This window comes from Strigops habroptila, chromosome 2 (assembly GCF_004027225.2).
Source record: "Strigops habroptila isolate Jane chromosome 2, bStrHab1.2.pri, whole genome shotgun sequence".
Classification (NCBI taxonomy): Eukaryota; Metazoa; Chordata; class Aves; order Psittaciformes; family Psittacidae; genus Strigops; species Strigops habroptila.
Window position 1 is genome coordinate 108,458,065 of NC_044278.2, and position 19,851 is coordinate 108,477,915.

A 19,851-nucleotide genomic window follows, 5' to 3' on the forward strand; every position below is an offset into this window, starting at 1 on the left:
TAACAGGTAACCTTTACGTGGCCGCTCCGGGCTCGGGGGCGAAGGGACACTTGGGTGAGGGGCCTCTTTGCTAGCGGGGAGCCCCGGGGTCCCGTCAGGGCAGGTTCACTCCGCACCAGGACAAGCCCCCCTCGCACCACCCGCCCCTCCCGCCACTTTCTGCCCGGGCTGCAGATGGCGCGGCCGGTGGGTGCCGCCCGCCCCCCCTCGCTGCCCGAGGGCCGCCCCCTTCCCCCGGGCCGCCTCTCCCCGCCGGCCCCGCCGCGCACCGCGGGCCGCTCCCGCCGCTCCAGACCGCGGCGGCGGCTCGTGCCGAGCGGAGCGGCGCGGCGCGGCAACGGGGCGCAGGGAGCGCGGCTGCGGCAGCCCCTGCCGGGTCCCGGCACGGGCAGGGCTCACCTTGGCCGAGCCTAGCCGGCCCCTGCACCGCGGCGGAAAGTTCAGCGCTCAGGAAGTTTGGGGGCAGCTCGGAGAGTAACTCGGCTGCTGTGTCTGCTGCTTCGGGTGGCGTGCGGCTTCGGGTTGGGAAGCAACCCGCAACAACAACTAAAAAGTCCGGGAAAGGGGAAAGAACACGGGCGAGGGAAGCACCCGTGGAGGGGAAGAGCCGGGTTTTTTTGCAGAGCCACGGTCTCGTTCACAGCGGATCCCAATGCAACTGCTCATCCTCCTCCTCCTCTACGCTGTCGTCTGTGCGAACTTTTGCAGCCGTCAGGGCACCACTGCCCCTGCCCAGAGCGGATCTATAAAAGCCCTGAGGTCCTCCAATATCAGGAGAGATGGTAAGTGTCCCTCTGACTTCTTTATTCCCAAGGGCTGGATTTGCAGACGAAGCCCGGAGTCGGGAGCGCGCCCCGGAGGCTGCCGCAGCCCCTTCGCCGGGAGGAGGGGGCGGCTGTGCTCTGTCCGGGCGGGGGTCGGCGGGGGAGCGTGTGTCCAGGTGGCGGGCGGAAGGTGTGGGGGGGGCCGAGGGGGCGGCTCTGCCTGCGGCTGCACCTCCGGGTGGTCCGGAACTTCTCAGGGCAACTTCGAGGAGGTTTCCCGAGAGCCGCGGCGCCGGCGGAGCCTTCAGCGTCCGACTCCCCGAGCTGCGGGGGGCACCTTGCCCCTGACAGCGCGGGGTGCCCGGTGCCAGCTGCCGCGGAGGGCCCCCTCTGGCACCCTCGGATCCCGTCTTCTCTGCGTCCCCCTCATGTGCCAACGCCAGGGGCAGTGGGGGGAGGGCGGAGGGTTTGAGGCGGCTGCGACCCGAGCGGAGCCCTGCGGTGTCCCCCGCGGTGTCCCGTCGGGGCGCCGTGTGGGGGGCGAAGGAGCGCTCAGGGGCGGCGGCCGTTGGGCCTCGCGGGCGGTGCCGCCGTCGCCTCAGGGCGCTTTGCGGGAGCGCGGCTCCTCGCCCGGTCCCCCTGCGGCCGCAGGGTCTGGCTCCGGGCGGGCTGTTCGCCGGGTCTGCTGGGCAGTGCCCCGCCAGGACTCGCCTCGTCCCATGTGCCCGCTGCACCGTGTGAGGGAGCGGGATGCCCGGTGATGGTGAGCACCAAGGAGGGCGGCTGCCGGCTTTCGACACTGCCCTCCTGGGAGGAAGGGAGGTTTCAGCCTTCGCGTTTGAACTGTGGTGCATTTCCCGCCGCGAGCCGCCGTCAGAGGGTTTCCTGGGCAGCTGAAGTGCTGCCAGTGAGCGGTCAGTGTGGCCATGTGCGGTGGCCCCGTGGTGAATGAGGTTTCAGGCCGCGTAAGAACAGCACCACTGAAATTCTCCTTTAGAATACAGTGAATTCTTGTTCGTGATTAAAGGTAAAGAAAAGCAGGTCCTTTGGTTTGGGAAAGGCAATGAGCCTCTGGCTGCGAAGCAGCCTGTTGTGTTCCACCTTCACATAGAAGGACCTGCTTTTGCACATTGCAACGGACCTTCTTGCAGAGCAAAATGCAGGATGTTCTCCCTGAAAGTGAACAGAGTTAAGTTCAGTCTTCACACTAACATCTTCCAGTTGCCAGAATTTATATATTTCATAAACCCTTTTAAAAAACCCAGTCACTTGAGCCATTTCCAAGATTGTACTCTGTATTTGCCAGTGTTTACTTTTCAGCATGTATACAATGTGTGTAATGGGTATACAGTTGATTTAGGAAGATGTTTTTGTTTCAGCTTTGGAGCCATATTGAACTTCATAATCTTTTGTATGCCTTTCCTAGTCACTGAAAAAAGGCATAGAGAAGGTGAAGAGGCTTTTTCTTAGAACTGAGATAGTGAGCCTGGAAACAAGATAGAATTGCAGTTCCTTCTGTCTCAGAAGTCATATTTAATCTAATGGAAAATTTATGTGTTTTTAATAAAATAATACATCCCTTATTTCTGTTTTATCCTTTAAAATTATAGTGTATTTTATCAAGCTTCGTGTCTGGTTAGCCTGCCATCTTAAACTTTATGGAAGACCTGAGACTACCTCTGAACTAAGCTTAAACTCCAAACAAGCCTTTTTGTAGAAATCTGCAGTGATTTACTTAGAACTTCAAAATGTGTTTTACTCCGATCTTCTCTGCAGAGTCAGTGAAGGAACCAGTAACCCCTAATATAAATAAAATTTTCAGCTTACTGGCAGCGTGATGGATGCTTTACTCAACCGAAGATGACTTCTTGTGGTGAAATTGCTTCTTGGAGTGATTAAGAGAAGAAGCCTCTGTGAAATGATTAGTTAATTGCTCTTTTCCTACCTGTGATCCTTGAACGTTGTGATTAATCTTTGTACCTTTAAAATTATCTTCTGCAACTTGTAGTGGCTCGAACTTTCTGGGTATGGGGGTGGACTGGTACTGGGGCTGTTGGAAAGTAGCAGATCCATATGAAATTACATGCTACCTTTGCCCTGCCCTGGGCTGTATGCTGGTGAGGCCTACAGCCATAATGAAACACATCCACACCGAAGTCAGGCACCTCTGCAGTCCTGTAGCGGATGTCATCCATGTGCTGAGGAGGTAACACACTTTCAAAAAGACCACGTGCAGACGCCTAGCAGGCTGCAGCCTTGCTGTCTCATTGCTTGGGAAACCTCCTGCTTTTTCCCTTCAAAGGATGGTGTGTTCTGGTGTAGCCAGTGGAGCTAGGCACTGGGTCACAACATCTAAAGCAGATCAGCTGCTACTCACCCTGATGTTACTCAAATGAACCAAACTGTTGCTTGAGTTAGTTGACTGAAGGTCTGTATTTGTGCAGCCAAAGGCTGTGAGCTATGTTCCAAATGTTGCATGCATGTGATGAGCTCACAGCGAAGTGTTTAGACCATAGTTGGCTGTAGGCCACTAAAAGTATTTCTGTCTTTTATAATTTTCAGTGGTTTTTGTGTCTTGTTTTGGTCTAAAGTTCTGATATGGAATATCATTAAAGACATGTGGGTTGCATTGCTGAGAGAGATGGTATTTTTGCTTTGTAAATATTTGCAGACATGACAATATGGAGTAGGATCTAAGAGCACACAATACACTGGGGGTAATACGTTCCAACGATCTCTCTCAAAATGCACAACAGGGATAAAAACTAATTTAATATTATGTCCTGGGTTGGTGATCATGAATGTTATGTTGTGGAATTAAGAGAGATACTGAGGAGCAAGCAATGTCTGTTCAGCTCTCTAAAAAAATGTTATATCTTGGCAAGTCCAAGACCACCTGCACATTTTATTGTAAAAGAAAACAATCCTTTGGATTCCAGCTCTTTGTTACCTCCAAGCAAGATAAACTAGTGATACTGCATGCACAGAGCTTTAATATGGAGAGTTGGTCTTGCTTTCAGCCAAAACAAACCTTTGCACTGTGCCCAATTCAAGATTGTCTGTCTTCTTTTAGCCTAAAAGAGGCTGGTAATTGTTCTTACTTAAGACTGAGGTTGGTCTTCGAAGCAATCTATAGATGAAGGGCAGCACATAAAAAAAAAGTGCCATTTCATGGCTACCAAACCTAATTAGACTGTACTTCCTGCTGAAGGTATTAAGAATATAAATAACTTGCTTACAAGACATCCTCTTGTCCTAGTGGAAGGACAGGCGTTGATGACTCAGCTGTCCAGTGTAACACTAATCAATTATTTAAAGTGTCCTGGAGATGCCAGCCTAGTTGATAGCACATGTAGTGGTATTTGCTTAAAGTGTTTGTTAATGCGATTACCTGTTAAATCCTTTGAAGTTCGTCAGAATAGCACACAGATAGGGCTTCCAGATGCTTGTGTTGTTCTCTTTGCCTCAGTTTCCAAATTTGCAGTCTGAGGTACTACTGCCGAATTACAAGTCGACTATTTTGTTTCTGCTATTTTGCTACTATGTGCAGTTGGAGATGAAAAGTGGAGATGAAAACCACTAAGTAATATTATTTACTGTATGGTGTCTAACTGAAATGTCAGTTGCTTGTTCTTATTTGTTATTGAACAAAACGTCTGTATGAATGCTCAAGCTAGGAAAGTATGCCTCGTTTGTATACTCAGACTAAGCATCACTATACATATTTTAAACTTTAAAAAACAAAGTTTAAATAAAAGGCAGAACAGAACAGACAGCATAGTGTCAAATCATTTCAGTATATAAACAAATGAAATCCATGGAATCAGTATCTTCTGATGTGGATTTGAGACTGTAACATCAGGCAATGAGATAAGATTATGGGCTCTTGTGGTTTTCATTGGGATTAAAAAAAAAAAAGTCAAATTAGGAGTTTACAAACTGTGGTCGGTTCGTACACCACCAAAATACAAATAAAAGTTCTTTACCATTCAGGGGAAATGGGAACAGGTTTTTGCTCTTTGGTGGCCTGTCCAAAGCGATGTGTGCCATTAGCTCTACCCTCCTCTTCCCTGTGCTGGTTTGTGCCTAAACATAGGGAAAAGCATTTGATGATTTGGGCGGTATTGTCTCACCAAATAGGCGTTAACTGTCTGCTAATGGGTAAAGATATAATTGAGGGGGTTTTTTCATACTACTTTGAAACGGCTTTTGTATGACTAGTGTAGGAACCTCAGTTTTGGAATGCACGTTTTGAATTCTTTAGTAATAGGCTTATTTACATGTTTTTTTAAAAGATTTCTGGTAACATAAAATTGTGTCAACTGGAAAACAGCTATAATAAATCTGTATTTTTAAGCTTTATTTTCTTGATTGTTTTTGTAGGTTTTGTGAAAAAAAAAGAATAAAGGGTCTTTCAGGCTTCATCAGATTAAAAAAACCCCACCTTAACAATTTACGTGTAGTAATGCACTTTGGTCTACAATTGTTTGACTTTGATGATGTCTCTTATCTGTATAATTACTGTTTGGGCTGAAGTATCAAAGCTTATTGCATGAGAATTCCAACCCTGACTCAGCAGCAAGCAGTATGAAAGAATTCTGCAAAGGAGCTTTGAAACATGTTTTATCACGCAGTTGTGTATCATATAGTGGAAGCCACTGTAAACTCTCCAGCCAGTCTCTCAGCACTTGCTGTTTCTTCTTTTTTTGGTTTAAATGTAATTGTATGAAACTTAATTAGGCCAGGTAATTCTTAAAACACTTGCAGAGAAAACTTGGTGATTGTATTACTTTGATTCTTAGAAACTGAACACTGCTGAAAATTCTAAAATAATGGATTTTTTCCTACTGTGATCCCATAGAGAGGTTGTGTTATAAAACACCCAGGAATAGACATAAATAGGAAATTCTTGGGGAATCATTAGTGCAATAACATTTTTCATGTCCTTAACTTTGAGAACTTTTATAATTGCGTTAAAGTCAAGGGGCTCAGTCCTACAGGATTCTGTGATAACAAAGCTGGAATAGCTTGTATGCATGTGAGATGATGTCGAGTATAACTGTATCTTACAATGAAGCAAATGTACAAGTATTTGCAAAATTTAGAATAATAGAATAGTTTAGTTAGGAAAAAACCTTTAAGATCATCAAGTTCAACCACTGCATCCATCACTAAATCATGTCCCTAACGGCCACATGTACACATCCTTTAAATCCCTCCAGGAATGGTGACTCCACCAAGTCCATGGTGATCTTCTTTACAAGATGTTGTTAGCTATGCAATTTATGGAATTTAGGTTGAAAGAAACAGTTGTGGTTAAAATATTTCTCAGTTTTCCAGGTTGCAAGTGGAAGTTTTGAAACTAATTTACATGTTGTTTTTTTGGTAAAAAGGAACTTATAGGGAAAAGGATTCTGGAAGGCAGAAATTCTTTTTACAAAATAATATACAAATTCAGTACATTAAATTTCTAGCACTCCTTCTTCAGACTGAGTGTAAATGCTAGATTAAAGGAACAGACCTGCAAAATCAGTATTATTTACACAGCAAGAAATTCATTTTGGGAACATTAAATTAAAAGGACAGGGAATGGCTTTCATTTCATACCTATAATAATACTATATGGAAGAAGATGCAGCAGAAGTTTATGTTTTATGCTCCAGTCTTTTCATATGGATAATCTTGCTTATATTAAAATATATCTGCAGCAAATTACAGACTGATCTCTTTAACAGCAAATAAAATATCTTACAGGACTCATTCTGAACACAAGAAAAGTAGACAGCTGCCTGTGATGTCAGAGTCTGAAAGGCTTTAAAATGTCCATCTCATTGTTGCCTCCAGAGCAATTATAAGGACCTCCAGAGGTTTCTTCCAACCTCAACCATACTGGCACCTAGTCCACTGACAAAGGGGTGGCAATTGGTGGAACACATCCTGCATCAGAAGCAGTGATCATCTTCCCCGTCTCTTCTGTCCTGCTCTCCCTCTTTCCCACTGTCACTCCTTTTTCCATGTGCAGCAGTAGTAGGAACATGAAGTCTGGTTCTCCCCCATATCTGGACCTAGCTGTGTCCCTCCTTGGCTCCCTTCTCCGTTCCTTGTGTAGCAACATTCAATTTTGCCTATGCAACTGAGAAACCTTGAGTTAGCTCTCAATGTCCATAGCATATTCCTAACCCTAGAGAAGAGCTATCTGCCCCTGCTTGCTCTGGCTTTTGTGGAACTGCAGGAATTTGACACTAGGATATTAAATGAGTCCTAAGAAATACCATGAAAGTTCCATATTGGCATTCTCTGTAGTAAGAATTTGCCCACTAATGCAGGAAAATTTGGTAGTACTCCTTGTAGTTAGTTGATTCAAGCTGTATTCAAGAATTGCCTCCAAAAATCCTATTGTATTTATGAGGTTGTTTACATCATACCGCATTTTGGATAAAAGAGACCACTTATATCCCTGCTTCTGTTGAGGATCTCTTGGCTGAAATGCTGGACTGTGTTAGGTTACTTGGCAGTTTGTTTCAAATCAGTCTCCTGTTTACAAAGCTAAGGAAATGTCCTGTTTACAGTGTCAAACTGGCTAGATTTTCTTTGGGGAGTTTGCATTTGGCTCCAATATTTTTGGTAGTGAATAAATCCTACATGATCTCAAGCTTCTATTGTACTTGAGTAATCTTCAGTTTCATGCTTCGTTTTTGATCTGTGTCCCATGCTGTGAAAGCCAACATCCCCTATTTCTGCTTTGGCAGTCAGAGCTCTGCATATTTGGAGATGGTGCAGGAGAACACACTTTTACCTCTGCAGAGACTTCCTGCCAATGTATTTTAGCCCTGCTGTGCATGGGTCTTGATGATGTTAGACTCTGTAAAAATATTTAATAAACACTAGGTCCATGAAAAACTTGAAAAATAGCTGTCTTGACCTTTTTTGCACTGAAATCAATGACAAAGCTTCCATCAGCTCTTACTGTAGCAGGGTCTGGCTTACAGTTTACATGAATTAGTACAGGATAAAATAAAATGGTTAGGAATTCAGTGATAAGTTTGTTACAGGGTCATAACATCATAGAATAATTTAGGTTGGAAAAGACCCTTAAGACTGAGTCCAACCATAAACCTAACGCTGCCAAGTCCACTACTAAACCATGTCCCAGACTGCCACATCTACATGTACTTTAAATCCCTCCAGGGATGGTGACTTCCCTGGGCAGCCTGTTCCAATGCTTGACAGCGCTTCTTCCTAATATCCAATCTAAACCTCCCCTGGTGCAACTTGAGGCCATTACCTCTTGTCCTATTGCTTGTTACTTGGGAGAAGAAACCAACATCCACCTTGCTGCAACCTCCTTTCAGGTAGCTATGAAGAGTAATAAGATCTCCCCTGAGCCTTCTTTTCTCCAGGCTAACCAACCCCAGTTCCCTCAGCCACACCTCGTGAGACTTGTGCACTAAACCCTTCACCAGCTTCCTTGCTCTTTGGATGTGCTCTGGTACCTCAATGTCTTTCTTGTAGTGAGTGGCTTATGTAGATAAGCTTTACAATACTCACAATTAAGATACTCAGTTAGCGTCCGTGCACCAAAAAAAACCCCTAAATCTTTTGCACTGATAGATGTGAAGTGGTAACAGATGTAATTACAATTCATGTAGCAAAAGTACAGAACAAAGCCTCATGGGTTCAGTGTATCTAGCTGCTTTTTCTCCAATACTGACATTCTTATGTGTCACCCACAGGATATCCTACAAAAGACTTTAGCTGCAGTACATTTCTAAACAATACTTTAAGGAAACCTGTCAGTATTTTTCAGTGTCTTGCATTGTTTCTGTTTGTTTTTTAGTTTTAAAGAGGTGACCAAGAGTAATATATGTGGGTTTTTGTTATTGTTTCATCTTGGATCAGTTGCAGAGGATTTTTGTCGTACTTTAATATATTTCTAATCAGATGTCACCCACAATCAAAGTGTATTGAGGATAAAACAAAGGCCCAGACAGTTTAGAGAGAAGGAATAAAAATAGTTACAATGAATGTTGATTACTAGGACTACCGTGGAATTTGGAAACCCTTTATGTGCTGTTGTGCCCTTAATTTGTCAACCAAGAATTTGCTTGAAAGATAAGTCCTTTGCTTTAGCAAACCAGTGACGGTAGTGCTGCATGAAAACAGCAATTAGGTGGTAATAATGCCTTGAGATTCTTTGTGGAAATGGACCCAAAGCAGCTTCTTAATCATGATGTCTCAGCAGGGATAAACACTGTTAGGAATGATTTCACTAACACATCCAGATGTCAGTGAAAGGGTTTAAGACCTAATCACAGAAGCCTACAGAGAATTTGCTACTTTGAAATTGATAGAAAGCTCCAAAGTTACAGCACTGTTTCTTTTCCTGGATCAGGTTGTAGGCCTGTTCCCTTGCTGCTGGAAGTCACCTTCACATTGCTGTGTTAGGTTGCTAAATGTTTGTAAGTCAGCACAGGGGAATGCTGGTTTACTTCGCTGTTGTCCTTATGGTGTGACTTGGGGCTCCCAAACTCCCATGCCAGCATGCATCACTTGTTCTGGTAGGATGGCTCTGTAGTTATGAAAAGGGAAAAGATATTCTTTGCTCCTTCCACCTTCATAATTGCAGAGAACAGTTCTTTGTCTGGGTAGGCTTGGTTTTATTTTTGTTTGTAATTAAGATTTGTCACCCAGGTGTGCTTTTCTCACCAATTCCCATTGTTCATTAGATCCTGGAAAGTGGGAGCCAAAGTTAACCTCTTCTTCTAAGAAAGAGATAAAATTCTTGCATCACATATTTGTGAGATGGCTGCTCCCAATATATATGTGATCTGCTTTTACATAATTAGCACGTGCAAACATATGAACCTCCAAAGTAATTTCTCTGATGGTGCACACCACGTTTACTGTACAGTACACTCAGGGTGTTTTGAAGTGGTGCTTCTAAGACAACCCCACCTTTGCAGCATCCATGAGGAATGCTGAGGTGTCTTGAGTCTGTCTGTGGACCTGCATGGCAGAGCCGGGTTTTGCTGATACATCCCCATCTCCATACATACAGCCTGCCTCCCAACAGGCTTCCAGAAACACATAATTTGTTTAGCCATATGACAACATGGAAACAAGCATCACTTCAGAAAATAAACTTGTTTGCACCACAGAAGAACCTCATGCCATCCTCTAGTGCACATCTGGGGACCAATCCTGGACCTGCATTGTTCCCACAGTGGCAAGCAAAGGAGGATGAGAAGTAGATCTGTGTGACTGCTTAACCTGCTCTTTGACCAGTCCCCTGTCCACATCAATCGTTACATGTGGACAAAGACTGGAGATCCTTGCCAGGGTGCAGCCATCATTAAAATGCTGTGGCCTTGCTGCCTGTGCTGTTTTACCTCCTGCCGGTTTTCCTGCTCAGTGTTGCTACTGTTTTGAAGGCTCAGAGCTGTGTGACATACTGAGGTAAAATAGCAGGGCACATGGATAGCCATTTGTGGGGAACAGGGAATCATACAGAACAACAGTATGTTATGTCCTGCATAAAAGTCGAATATCTTGGCTTTCACATCTTTGCCTGGAAATAATTCAGTCTCCCCGCTGAAGAACCCTCAGGACAAAACAGGGAAAGCTATTATCCTGGTTTTGTTTCGTTGCACATTCTTTGGATTTTGTTTCATCTAGTGCATAAGGAAAGAGATGAAGGCTATGAAGAAGAAATAATAATGACTTGGTATGTAAATTCAGGTTTTTTTTTAAGAATTACTTTAAAGGCTTTTTTATCAATAAGTGCACGATATTTTTTAAAGGCTTGCATGTGCTGCCTTTTATTTTTGTACAAGGATCTTGTCTCAGGATTTCTCTCTGCATTGTTACAACAACAGTGCTGTTTCCTGATGCTACCGTTATTTTTTGTGCCATCATCAACTTGTGCAGGACCTGAAGTCAAACCTCGTCAGACAGATTGCTTTTCAGCTTACCTTAGGCAAGCCATTAGGTAAAATATGGGCTGAGAAAAAAAGTGTCACCTGTTTTTCTTATTTAAAGAGAGACAGAATGTATTTCTATATATGCTTTAACAATGAAGTGATTGCAAATTCAAGTACACATTGTTGTAGCTTTGGCAGTGATTTTCTAGCACCCCATTTTGAAAAAGGCCTTCAAAGATGATTGGCCAAATGAGAACAGACATACCCAGAGCTGCCTTGTTTCTAGAGAGGACAGCTAGCCTGGTCACCTGATGCAGCTTCTGCTTCTCTTCTGTTTCCACAAGCAGGAGACAAGCATTTCTTTGCTTATTTATTATAAACCAGTGTTGCCTTTTTTTAATTTTTATTTTACATTTACTGTGGCTAAAACAAGGCCTGTGCTTGAGACAAACCAGCATGACCTTCACAGTGTTGTCATTATTTTGTTGGCTTGATGTTTTTGCCAGTTTAAAATTTCTTATAATTAGCAGATAAAATAAAGGATCTGATGCCAGCATGTGAATCCAGGCAGTGCTGTAGATTGGTTTTGACAGAGGTTCCTACCCATACAGCAGCAGCTGGCACAGCTTTTCCAAGAGCATGAGTGGGCCTGCTGGAAGAGCTGACTGGAGAAACCCAGGCAGCTCCTATTCGGGACTTAGCTGAACTGTTGTCAGACAGCTACATGCCACACCTAAGATACAGTGTGCTTGCTCACCATGGATACTAATAAAGAGTTCATACCCATAATGGTTGCTGAATTATTTCACATGGAATGATGGAATGTCTTCCCCCTCCCCCCCCCCCCCCCATACATATGCACCAAATATGCACCGTTTCTGTTAAAAAGTTGGTAAATTTATAGTTTTTGATGCTGGCATCTGAGACCCAGGAAAACAAAGTTGGGAATAGACTGACAATACTGGAGGCTGAAAATTTCTATTACCTGTCAAATCCCTACATTTACTATGCTGAAAACAAAAACCCTGCCTTCACAAACCTTTTGTCAAATATTTGCTTTTATAATAAGGCAAAGGAAAGCAACCAGAAAGGAAGAACGGAAAAAAAAAAAATAAATTTAGCAACAGAAACATTTTAATTTCAACTCTTGTCAGGATGAAAAAAAAATATTGTCAGATGACTGAACACATGGGATTAACCTGAAACATTTTTAAAATGAAATTCAGAATCTCATTAGGTGGAATTGACTACACAGCCTTATTGAATGTACAAAATAAAGAAAACAAGGAGAACTAAAAATGCTATCTTTCTTTTTGTCAGGTTCATTTTGGGGCTGGACATAGCAGGACTAAAGGGTAAAACCATGCAAACTAAGCATGTGTGTTACCAGCTGCGTATGGAGTGTCAGAGGGAAGATGGGGAAGGAGCTGCAGCCCTGCCTCAATTTCCCAGTTAATCTTCCCCTTGGGTGTCCAAATACAGTGCAATAGAAAGGGTGTTACTGTAAATAATGACTAAGGCAGAGAGGCTGGAAGAAGTTGGATAGTGTGTTAAGACTCCTCCTTACTCCTGGCTCCATTCATGTCTTGCTGATGAACATGGAAGGGCATTCCCTTGTTTCAATGTGCGCTGGACAGGGCTCCCTCCTGTTCTTCCTTCTGCCCAAAGAGCTGAAGCCACAGCTTAGCCCTGTGCCAGCAAACAATCTGATATATTGCCAGATTTGACTTTTTGCAATTCCTCCACATGGTACTGCAACTTGTGCTAAGAAAAACAGATGATGTGTTCAGTCTCTGTCTTCCTCACTGAGCTGTGTGGGAAAGACAATCTACATGGGCCTCACCTGAGACGTGTATATTTTGTGTCAATGGATGCCATTTTCACTTCCCACAGAAGATGGATACTGGGTATAGATATTGTTTTCATCTTGCTCCCAAGACTGGGAAAAATAGGGCTTTAAGTATCGTGTGACTGTGCTCAATTTGTACAAAATTAATTTATTGTAATTATGACCTTATTAACGAAGTGTAGTTTCAGCTGCTGTTCACCTCTTACTAATGACTGGTAAATAAAATGCTAATCTATTATACAGCTTTTGTGTTGCAAAAGTTCAGGTATACAGGTAACTTAATTAGCACCTAATTTCCACACTACACTGAACAGTTGCTTTAATCTGAGAATTTTTAGACATCTTCGCTGAAAGGAATCAAACTGTAGTGAAACTGTTAGTGCCTCTGCAGTTTGAGTGAGGTCTATGCTTCCAGTAGTAACTGGTATTCTTACATTCATACTCTATGGATCTGTATTTGACCTTTAGTAGAGAAGAGAAGGAATAGAACTGGTTAAACTATGTATGAAACAAGAACGGTTTTTCTTCCTTGTGGTTTGTAGGGGAGAAAGGAATATTACAGAAAGCATGAGAGGCAGCATCTTCATGTGTAGTTTCCTTTAGATCTAGTGGCCAGAGCCATCCTGTATGCAAAGAACCATATATTGAGGAATCTTGAGAGAAAAGTGTCTAGCATTGTGTCTGATAAATCCATCAGGATCACTAAGTCAACACTGGGACAACAGCTGATACCATCTAATTTTGAGCACATAAATTATGAGTTATTCTTTTATAAGCTGTATTATCCTCTAGTGGTTACGGTCTCTCCCCGTGATTATTCTGGCAACTTCTAAACTAAAATGTAATCAGTACAGCTCAGCCACCTTTGGTTGCCCTTCCCATGGAGAAGTCCTCTGCCAGAAGGGTGGTTCAGGCTTGCATTCATGCTACCACTGATGGGGGTGGTAAATGGAGGTCTTAGGGCTTCTTTGGAGAGATTTCTGGTTTCCACTACTCTCAAGGATCTAGTTTTGAGACTTCAGCCATATTCTGTAATCGTCTCCTGCATCCTATTTTTCTAAGAGAGAAACAGTGGTTCCTGATCTGGGTGATTCTGTATGGACATGTATCTGTGTATGTAGCTGCTAGTCTATCCGTGGAATCGTAATCAAATGCCATGCAGTATTACTTGATGCTAGTGTAAATATCTGTGTTGCCATAGAGCAGTTTAAAGATAAAATGCAGCCTTTATGCTATAACATTTGTATTTCATTCCTTCGGCTCTTCCTGACAGAGTATTTCTAGAATAATCCTTTTCTATATGCCTCTTTTGAAAAGAATCCCTGCCACAGACCAAATGACATGATCAGCAGTGAAAAGGTTCCTGTGTCGCTTATAGTTAGGGTTTCTCTCCAACGAGTGCAAAGTGTTAGAAATTTATTGAGTTCCACTGTCCCTGGTACTATGTATAGGATCTAAGCTGATGCACATCTCTGAGTATTTGGGACCTAACTCCAAATTCAGGTGTTCAAATGATACGATTTTGTTTAACAGGCCCTTCAACCTTCTATATAAACTCTTTACAGGACTTTTTATTCTTCTAATAGACATAGAAAAGCAGGTCACATTTGCTTTGCTTCTACAGTTTTGAAACTACAGCTGGACATAAAACTTTTATACTACAGTAATAAGTGTGGTGTTCTCAGGTAAAGTCATGTTTTATATTTCAGTGAAAGTCCTTCTAATCCTATGTTGTTTTGAAGAAATGATGTGGTATCTTGATGAAATTAATAGCATTGTGAAGGTCTATCTACAATATTTTGTATTGTTTACATCTGTTGCATTACAAAATGAATGCTGGTGGGGCTGCTATGCTCTGGAGACTATTCTGCACAAATCTTCATAAAATCTGCATTTTTTTTCTTTATGATTAAATATAAATTTATTTTTATTAAAGATAGGGCTTGATTGTGTAATAAAAACATTATTAATCAAAAATGCATGCTTGCTACTTTGAAAAAGAAACCCATTTGAAATCATGACAGCTTATTTGAAGATGTGAGCAAAATGTAATACTTTGCAAGATGTAGCACATGGTATTGGATAAATGCAAAATGCTGTTTCATTGAGTTCTGTCATAGTCTACTACTTGAAATATTGCTGTTTTCTTAATCATGTATGGAACTGAAGAACTATTTATATCTCTTGACGTCAGCTTAAGTTTTGTGACCATATCACAGTAAGATCTAGTTCATTAAATACCTGTATTTTCTATATTTAGACTAGATTGAATGCTGGTGTTGGCATGTTTTTCAATTCTGAGACTTCATTTGCTGCTGTACAGATATTTTGCATTCATTATTCCTGGTTTCAGTTTGCCTGGCAAACGTAGAATTAATATTCTTTTTTTTGTTTTGTTTAGCTCACTCTAAATTGAGAAATCAGTGTGGGCTTACAAAACCCCAGAAAACAACACAAACAGAATGATTTGTTTTCTCGTTCAGTCCATAAGTAAAAATAACTCAAGTGTATGCAGTCAAGATTGCAGAGAAAAACATCCAAAATACAAAGAGGACATACCTGCATAGATGCTTTCAAAAAGAGTTAAATTTTCATCTTATTTTAGTTTGGGGTCCACAGATCATTTCAGAAACAGGTTGCTATGGTGTGAACAGGAGCAATTGGAGTTCATTGGTAGGTAGTATATTTCCTTTATTTACTAAGTCAAACTTAAATGCAAACCATGTTATGGTACTTTTTCTGATGTTTTCAACACTATCAAGGTAATTTAATTTAACTGAGAGCTATTTAAAATGCTGGGGTATGCACATTTTAATTAAATTCTGATTTCTATCCAAATGCAGCTTGATGCAAATCGCAGTCAAAACAATAATTTTCATTATTATGGATATGTTCTCTGACATCTTAAAAAATTATAAAATTCAGGATGCACAAAAAATGTATGGTGAGACAAAGTAGCTTTAAATATTACTAGACATAGCACATCTTCCTAGCGAGCAGAAAGAATTACTTGATCTTATGCTGTTATATTTAATTGCAGACAAATATGTTCTTAATGGTTGTGTCTTTAAATATTCTTTTAAAGCAAGTCTGAAAAGTAAAAATGAAAAATCAGATTAAAATTAAAGATAAAAGGTTAGGTTTCCTGTGAGTAGCTTTAAATTTCAGCCGAAATCTCAGATGTGAATTAATACATTTTCCCAAGTCCACAGTAGATCAGAAAATATATAATGAAGTCAGTCATTTTATCTCAGATCCTGACTGCAGACCTTTAAAAAGTGTGAATGTGTGTACACACGTGTACATACATCTATATGTACATGTGTGCATGTTCAAGTGCTTAAGGGATTGTTATACATTTACATTTAAATTCAGTCTGCCTTACCATGTGTTTAAATGAGGCAGAATTGTAACTGGTAGAGAAAAAAAGTTAATTTTACTGAACTTTGGTGTTTTGAAAAATGGGGCATCTTACTAAAGCTTTCCTATGTATAATTATATACTGTTCATCCTGTTTGCTTTAGATGTCTGTCTTCAGGTGGGATGAATTACTTCTGCATGTGCCTTCTTTTTGCACTCAATACAGAACAAGTCCAGGTCAAGTAGGTCACTAGCACAGCAAACTCAGAGAAGTACCTAAAAATATTCCAGTTTTTATCACTCTGAGAAATGTGAGTTGGGTCTTCTTGATCTCTTCAAAATGCTGCATCTTTAGGATAAGATCAAAGATTTCTTTAGAGTGATGAACAGTAGCATTATACTAGTTATTTCTGACTAGCAAGTGATATTAGTGTATCACTGGGACTGTGAGCTTCAGAAGTAACATTTGCTACTACTGCTTTTGGGATAAAATGTGGAGGGTTGACACTACTGTTGGAATAAGAGCATGTTTAGGATTAGATTTGGCTTCCTTTTTTTTTCAGAATCACAGGCAGTTATTAAATAGACTTAGACCAGAATATATTTGCACAAGATCTTGTGTTAGCAGTTTTTTGTATGTACAGAGGTCAACTGAGATTAATACGTATCACCCCTGCCAGCTGTTTTAGACCTCATAATGGCACTAGGCTCTGACTCATGGAGAATGAATTTGCCAGAGGTTTCTGGCAGGGTCTGAAATCACTGCTTGTAAGGAAGCAGCTCTCAGCAGTGCCTGGTTGAAGGTACACAGTCACGAAAGTTGAGCCAGAGGTTGCTGCAGAGTTGTAAGTACTGGAGGGAAAAAGGTTGGTTGAATGCTGATTCCCAAACAGCAAAGATCATTAATCTTGTTGTGGTAGCGTTCTTAGGAAGCTACTTTTGGGTGTGGGCTGGTTGTATGAACATAGAAGTGCAAACGTGAACCTACACTTTTTGAGCCCATTACCTTTCTACCTTCTGAATCTTTGCAGTTTGTCTTGCTGCTCAACTGAAGCCTCTTTCCCCTTTCCCTTTCTTCCCTCATCCTGACCGAACCCATTCAGACATGATGATAACAGAGAGACGTGTGCCTGCAGATCTCCTCTCTGGACCTGCAGCTGGATTGCATGTAATCATTGACTTCAGCATGTGTTCCTGCACCTCAGACTGTTTAATTTGGTGGCTCTCTACCACTCATATGTTTTCCCTTGTTTATCAACAGATCTAAAAGCAAAGAAAAAAAAAACCAATCCCACATATATTTAGAATTTGTTTTAAAATGTATTTTCTTGCTTAACTTAAACCTATCTAAATGCAGATATAAAATGTCTATATCTTACTGTGTTAAGGCCTTAAGCTGTAGCCAATATATTCAATGCAAATAAAATGTAATTCTTTGGACAGCAGAAGTAATGCAGTCTTAAAGTTTTGTACCTCATTGGTAGGCTGTGCTGTGAAATGTGAGCTGCATCTGAAACTTTTTCCGGTGTTCAGATATACAGTAATGTTCTCCTTCTGGATTGCCTGCTGGCCACTGAGGAGGAGGCTTGTGCTGCCTTACTGCTTCCAAGGATGCATTAATAGAGTCTCTCTTCTCTCTGTTTTTCTGCCTGTCTTCAGAAAACTAACAGAACTGAAATACCTTTGAGGCTTTTATCCTCAATTTAGCCAACAGGTTCAGTAGTTATTAGGGAAGCTCACAGATGGAAATATAGGCATACAGCAAATAAACACTGGTCATGTTATTGAGTGCTTAAGTATTAAAAAATAGATTTTGTGTATACCTACAAGTCTTTTTATGGAAGCAGTGCTGCATGAAATCAGGCCTCAGTGTTGCCTGAGCTCTCTTCCCACTGGAGCATGGGATAAAACTAGCAGTGACTTCAACGGGAATAGTGTATTGAGAGCTTTCAGAAATCCCCATCCCGTCATATTTTTATTTCTCAAAGGATTATGAATATTTCAGATAGTAGAATTTAAACACATGAAGGAAGAAAGAGTCATAGGAGGTAGGGTATTTATCTTCTTGAAAAAAAGAAAAGGAACGTCTCTTCTTCAAAATGATAATAGTCAAAAGAAGTTAGTGAAAGTAAGAGTCTGGAGAGATTCTGTGCCATTAAGAATGGACATAAGGTGTGTGTATCTCAATTTACCAATAAAGGTAGTTAATGTGTAATTCCCATATGAAAGTAGAATATGTGCGTTACACATATCATAGATGACAGACTGCATGGATGAAGTAGAGAGGTAAAGCACATTTTAGGTATTAGACTAAGTAGAAATACTATCTCAGCAGGAACACTGTGAGGTTTGTTTAGCATTGTGCAATAGCTCGGAATCCAAAACAATTGAAACTAGAAACTGAGTATTTTCTGGACATCAAAATACTGTTTCTAGTTCACAAGTACTGCATTTACAACACAAATAAAACATCATAGCTCAGCGTGCCCCATTTCATCCTTTTCAAGAAAAGATCCCAGTCTGTTCTTATTCAGACCTTCACATTATTTCCTTCCAACTACTGGTGTTTAAAAAAGTATTTGCAAACTTGGACTTTTGTCCCCACAAATAACTTGTAGTTTAAATGGTATAATTAATAATCAGTTACCTTTCCAAAGTTAAGCTTTGAAAACTTTAGGTTATGATACACCAAAAATACAAACCTGAGGAAATACAGACATGTTCAGTGGGGTCTTTCAGTCTTGCTTCTTTGTCTTACAGCTGTGAGGCATCTTTTATTTGGGTAAATAAACTGCACTAAAACAAAAAAACAACAAAAAAAAAAGTGAATAGAAATGCAGAAGTGAGAGGGTGTATGAATTATACAGTACAGAATAGCTGAAATGGGATTCTTTCTTTCACCCTCTTTGGGAATACATGATGGAACTCAGTTTAACTGAAAAACAGTGATTCTGCAGATTCTGTAGTGTTTCTGGATGTATTTACACAATAAATTCACTTGCAAAAGTTCAAGTCGTAGAAGGCCTGATTCAGAATATTTCTAAAGGGTGTTTGATTACATCTAATATGAGACAAATGGTTTAATAAGTTTTGAGCAATGCTAAGACACTTCTGGATTTCACCGTATGCCCTGGAAGATAATGACATTGCTACCATTGTTTCCAATGTGCAGAATTTGGCCCGAAATGAAACTGAATAGAAACTATCATTACATTCACAGAATGTTTATAGGGCTATGAGACCAAATAGAATTAAAAAAAATCTATAATAATAAAGATACTTTCTTTTGTTATCTAGTATTACAAAATTGCTTATGCCTATTGTGGTTTTAAGATGCCCTCTGAGGAACTTGACACAAATACTTCAAGCATAGTATAATTCTTAATTTATAGCTCAGCAGGTGCAAGCCACACATGCGTAAAAAGTACTAAGATAGTTCAGCAAAAAAGACTAAAGACTTTTGACTAAAGAATTTGGGTTGAAACAGTTTGAAGGACAGTCTCATGCCTATATAAAGGACTAGCTCTGTCTGTTTACCATGGGCCTTTGCAGAAAGTGGAGATAATATCGATATTCTTGAAATATCAGCATATACAATCAATTGAGGTGGTCAAGTGTCAGAGCTCTGAAGTTTTGCACCTCTTGGATTTTATGTTGGTTTAAGGTGGAAGAAAGGGGGCAAGAGCATTTGCTCTCATGATTTACTGGATATTAAATACCAAATTCTCCATCAGAGTGTATCCCACCTTCCAACACCCATTTTTGAAATCTTATTTTCAAGAGCTTTACTTTTTGGCTGTGAATCAAGACAAGAGTCAGGCACGTACTTCCATCCCAAAGAAGCATTAAGCGTCTTTGTGTCCATGCATGTACATTGTAAATGAAGGTCTAGCTGCAAATATTATGTAAAATCGTTGCCTAAAGGTGAAAATCTGTTTCCCAGATGCACTGTCAAATC

At 41.0% G+C, this 19,851-nt stretch overlaps 1 protein-coding gene across 3 annotated transcripts in view; it reads left to right on the forward strand.

Annotated features, from left to right (window-relative positions):
* The first annotated feature begins 273 nt into the window (after positions 1 to 273).
* The window catches only part of PDGFD (platelet derived growth factor D), a 139,131-nt gene continuing 119,553 nt past the window's right edge, over positions 274 to 19,851 (forward strand). For 2 of the 3 annotated variants that reach the window (XM_030477400.1, XM_030477399.1), the window contains exon 1: positions 274 to 782. In XM_030477400.1, coding sequence (XP_030333260.1) covers positions 653 to 782 — 130 coding nt within the window. In that variant the 5' untranslated portion in view covers positions 274 to 652. The remainder of the gene's footprint in view (positions 783 to 19,851) is intronic. The other variant, XM_030477398.1, reaches the window with a different exon arrangement.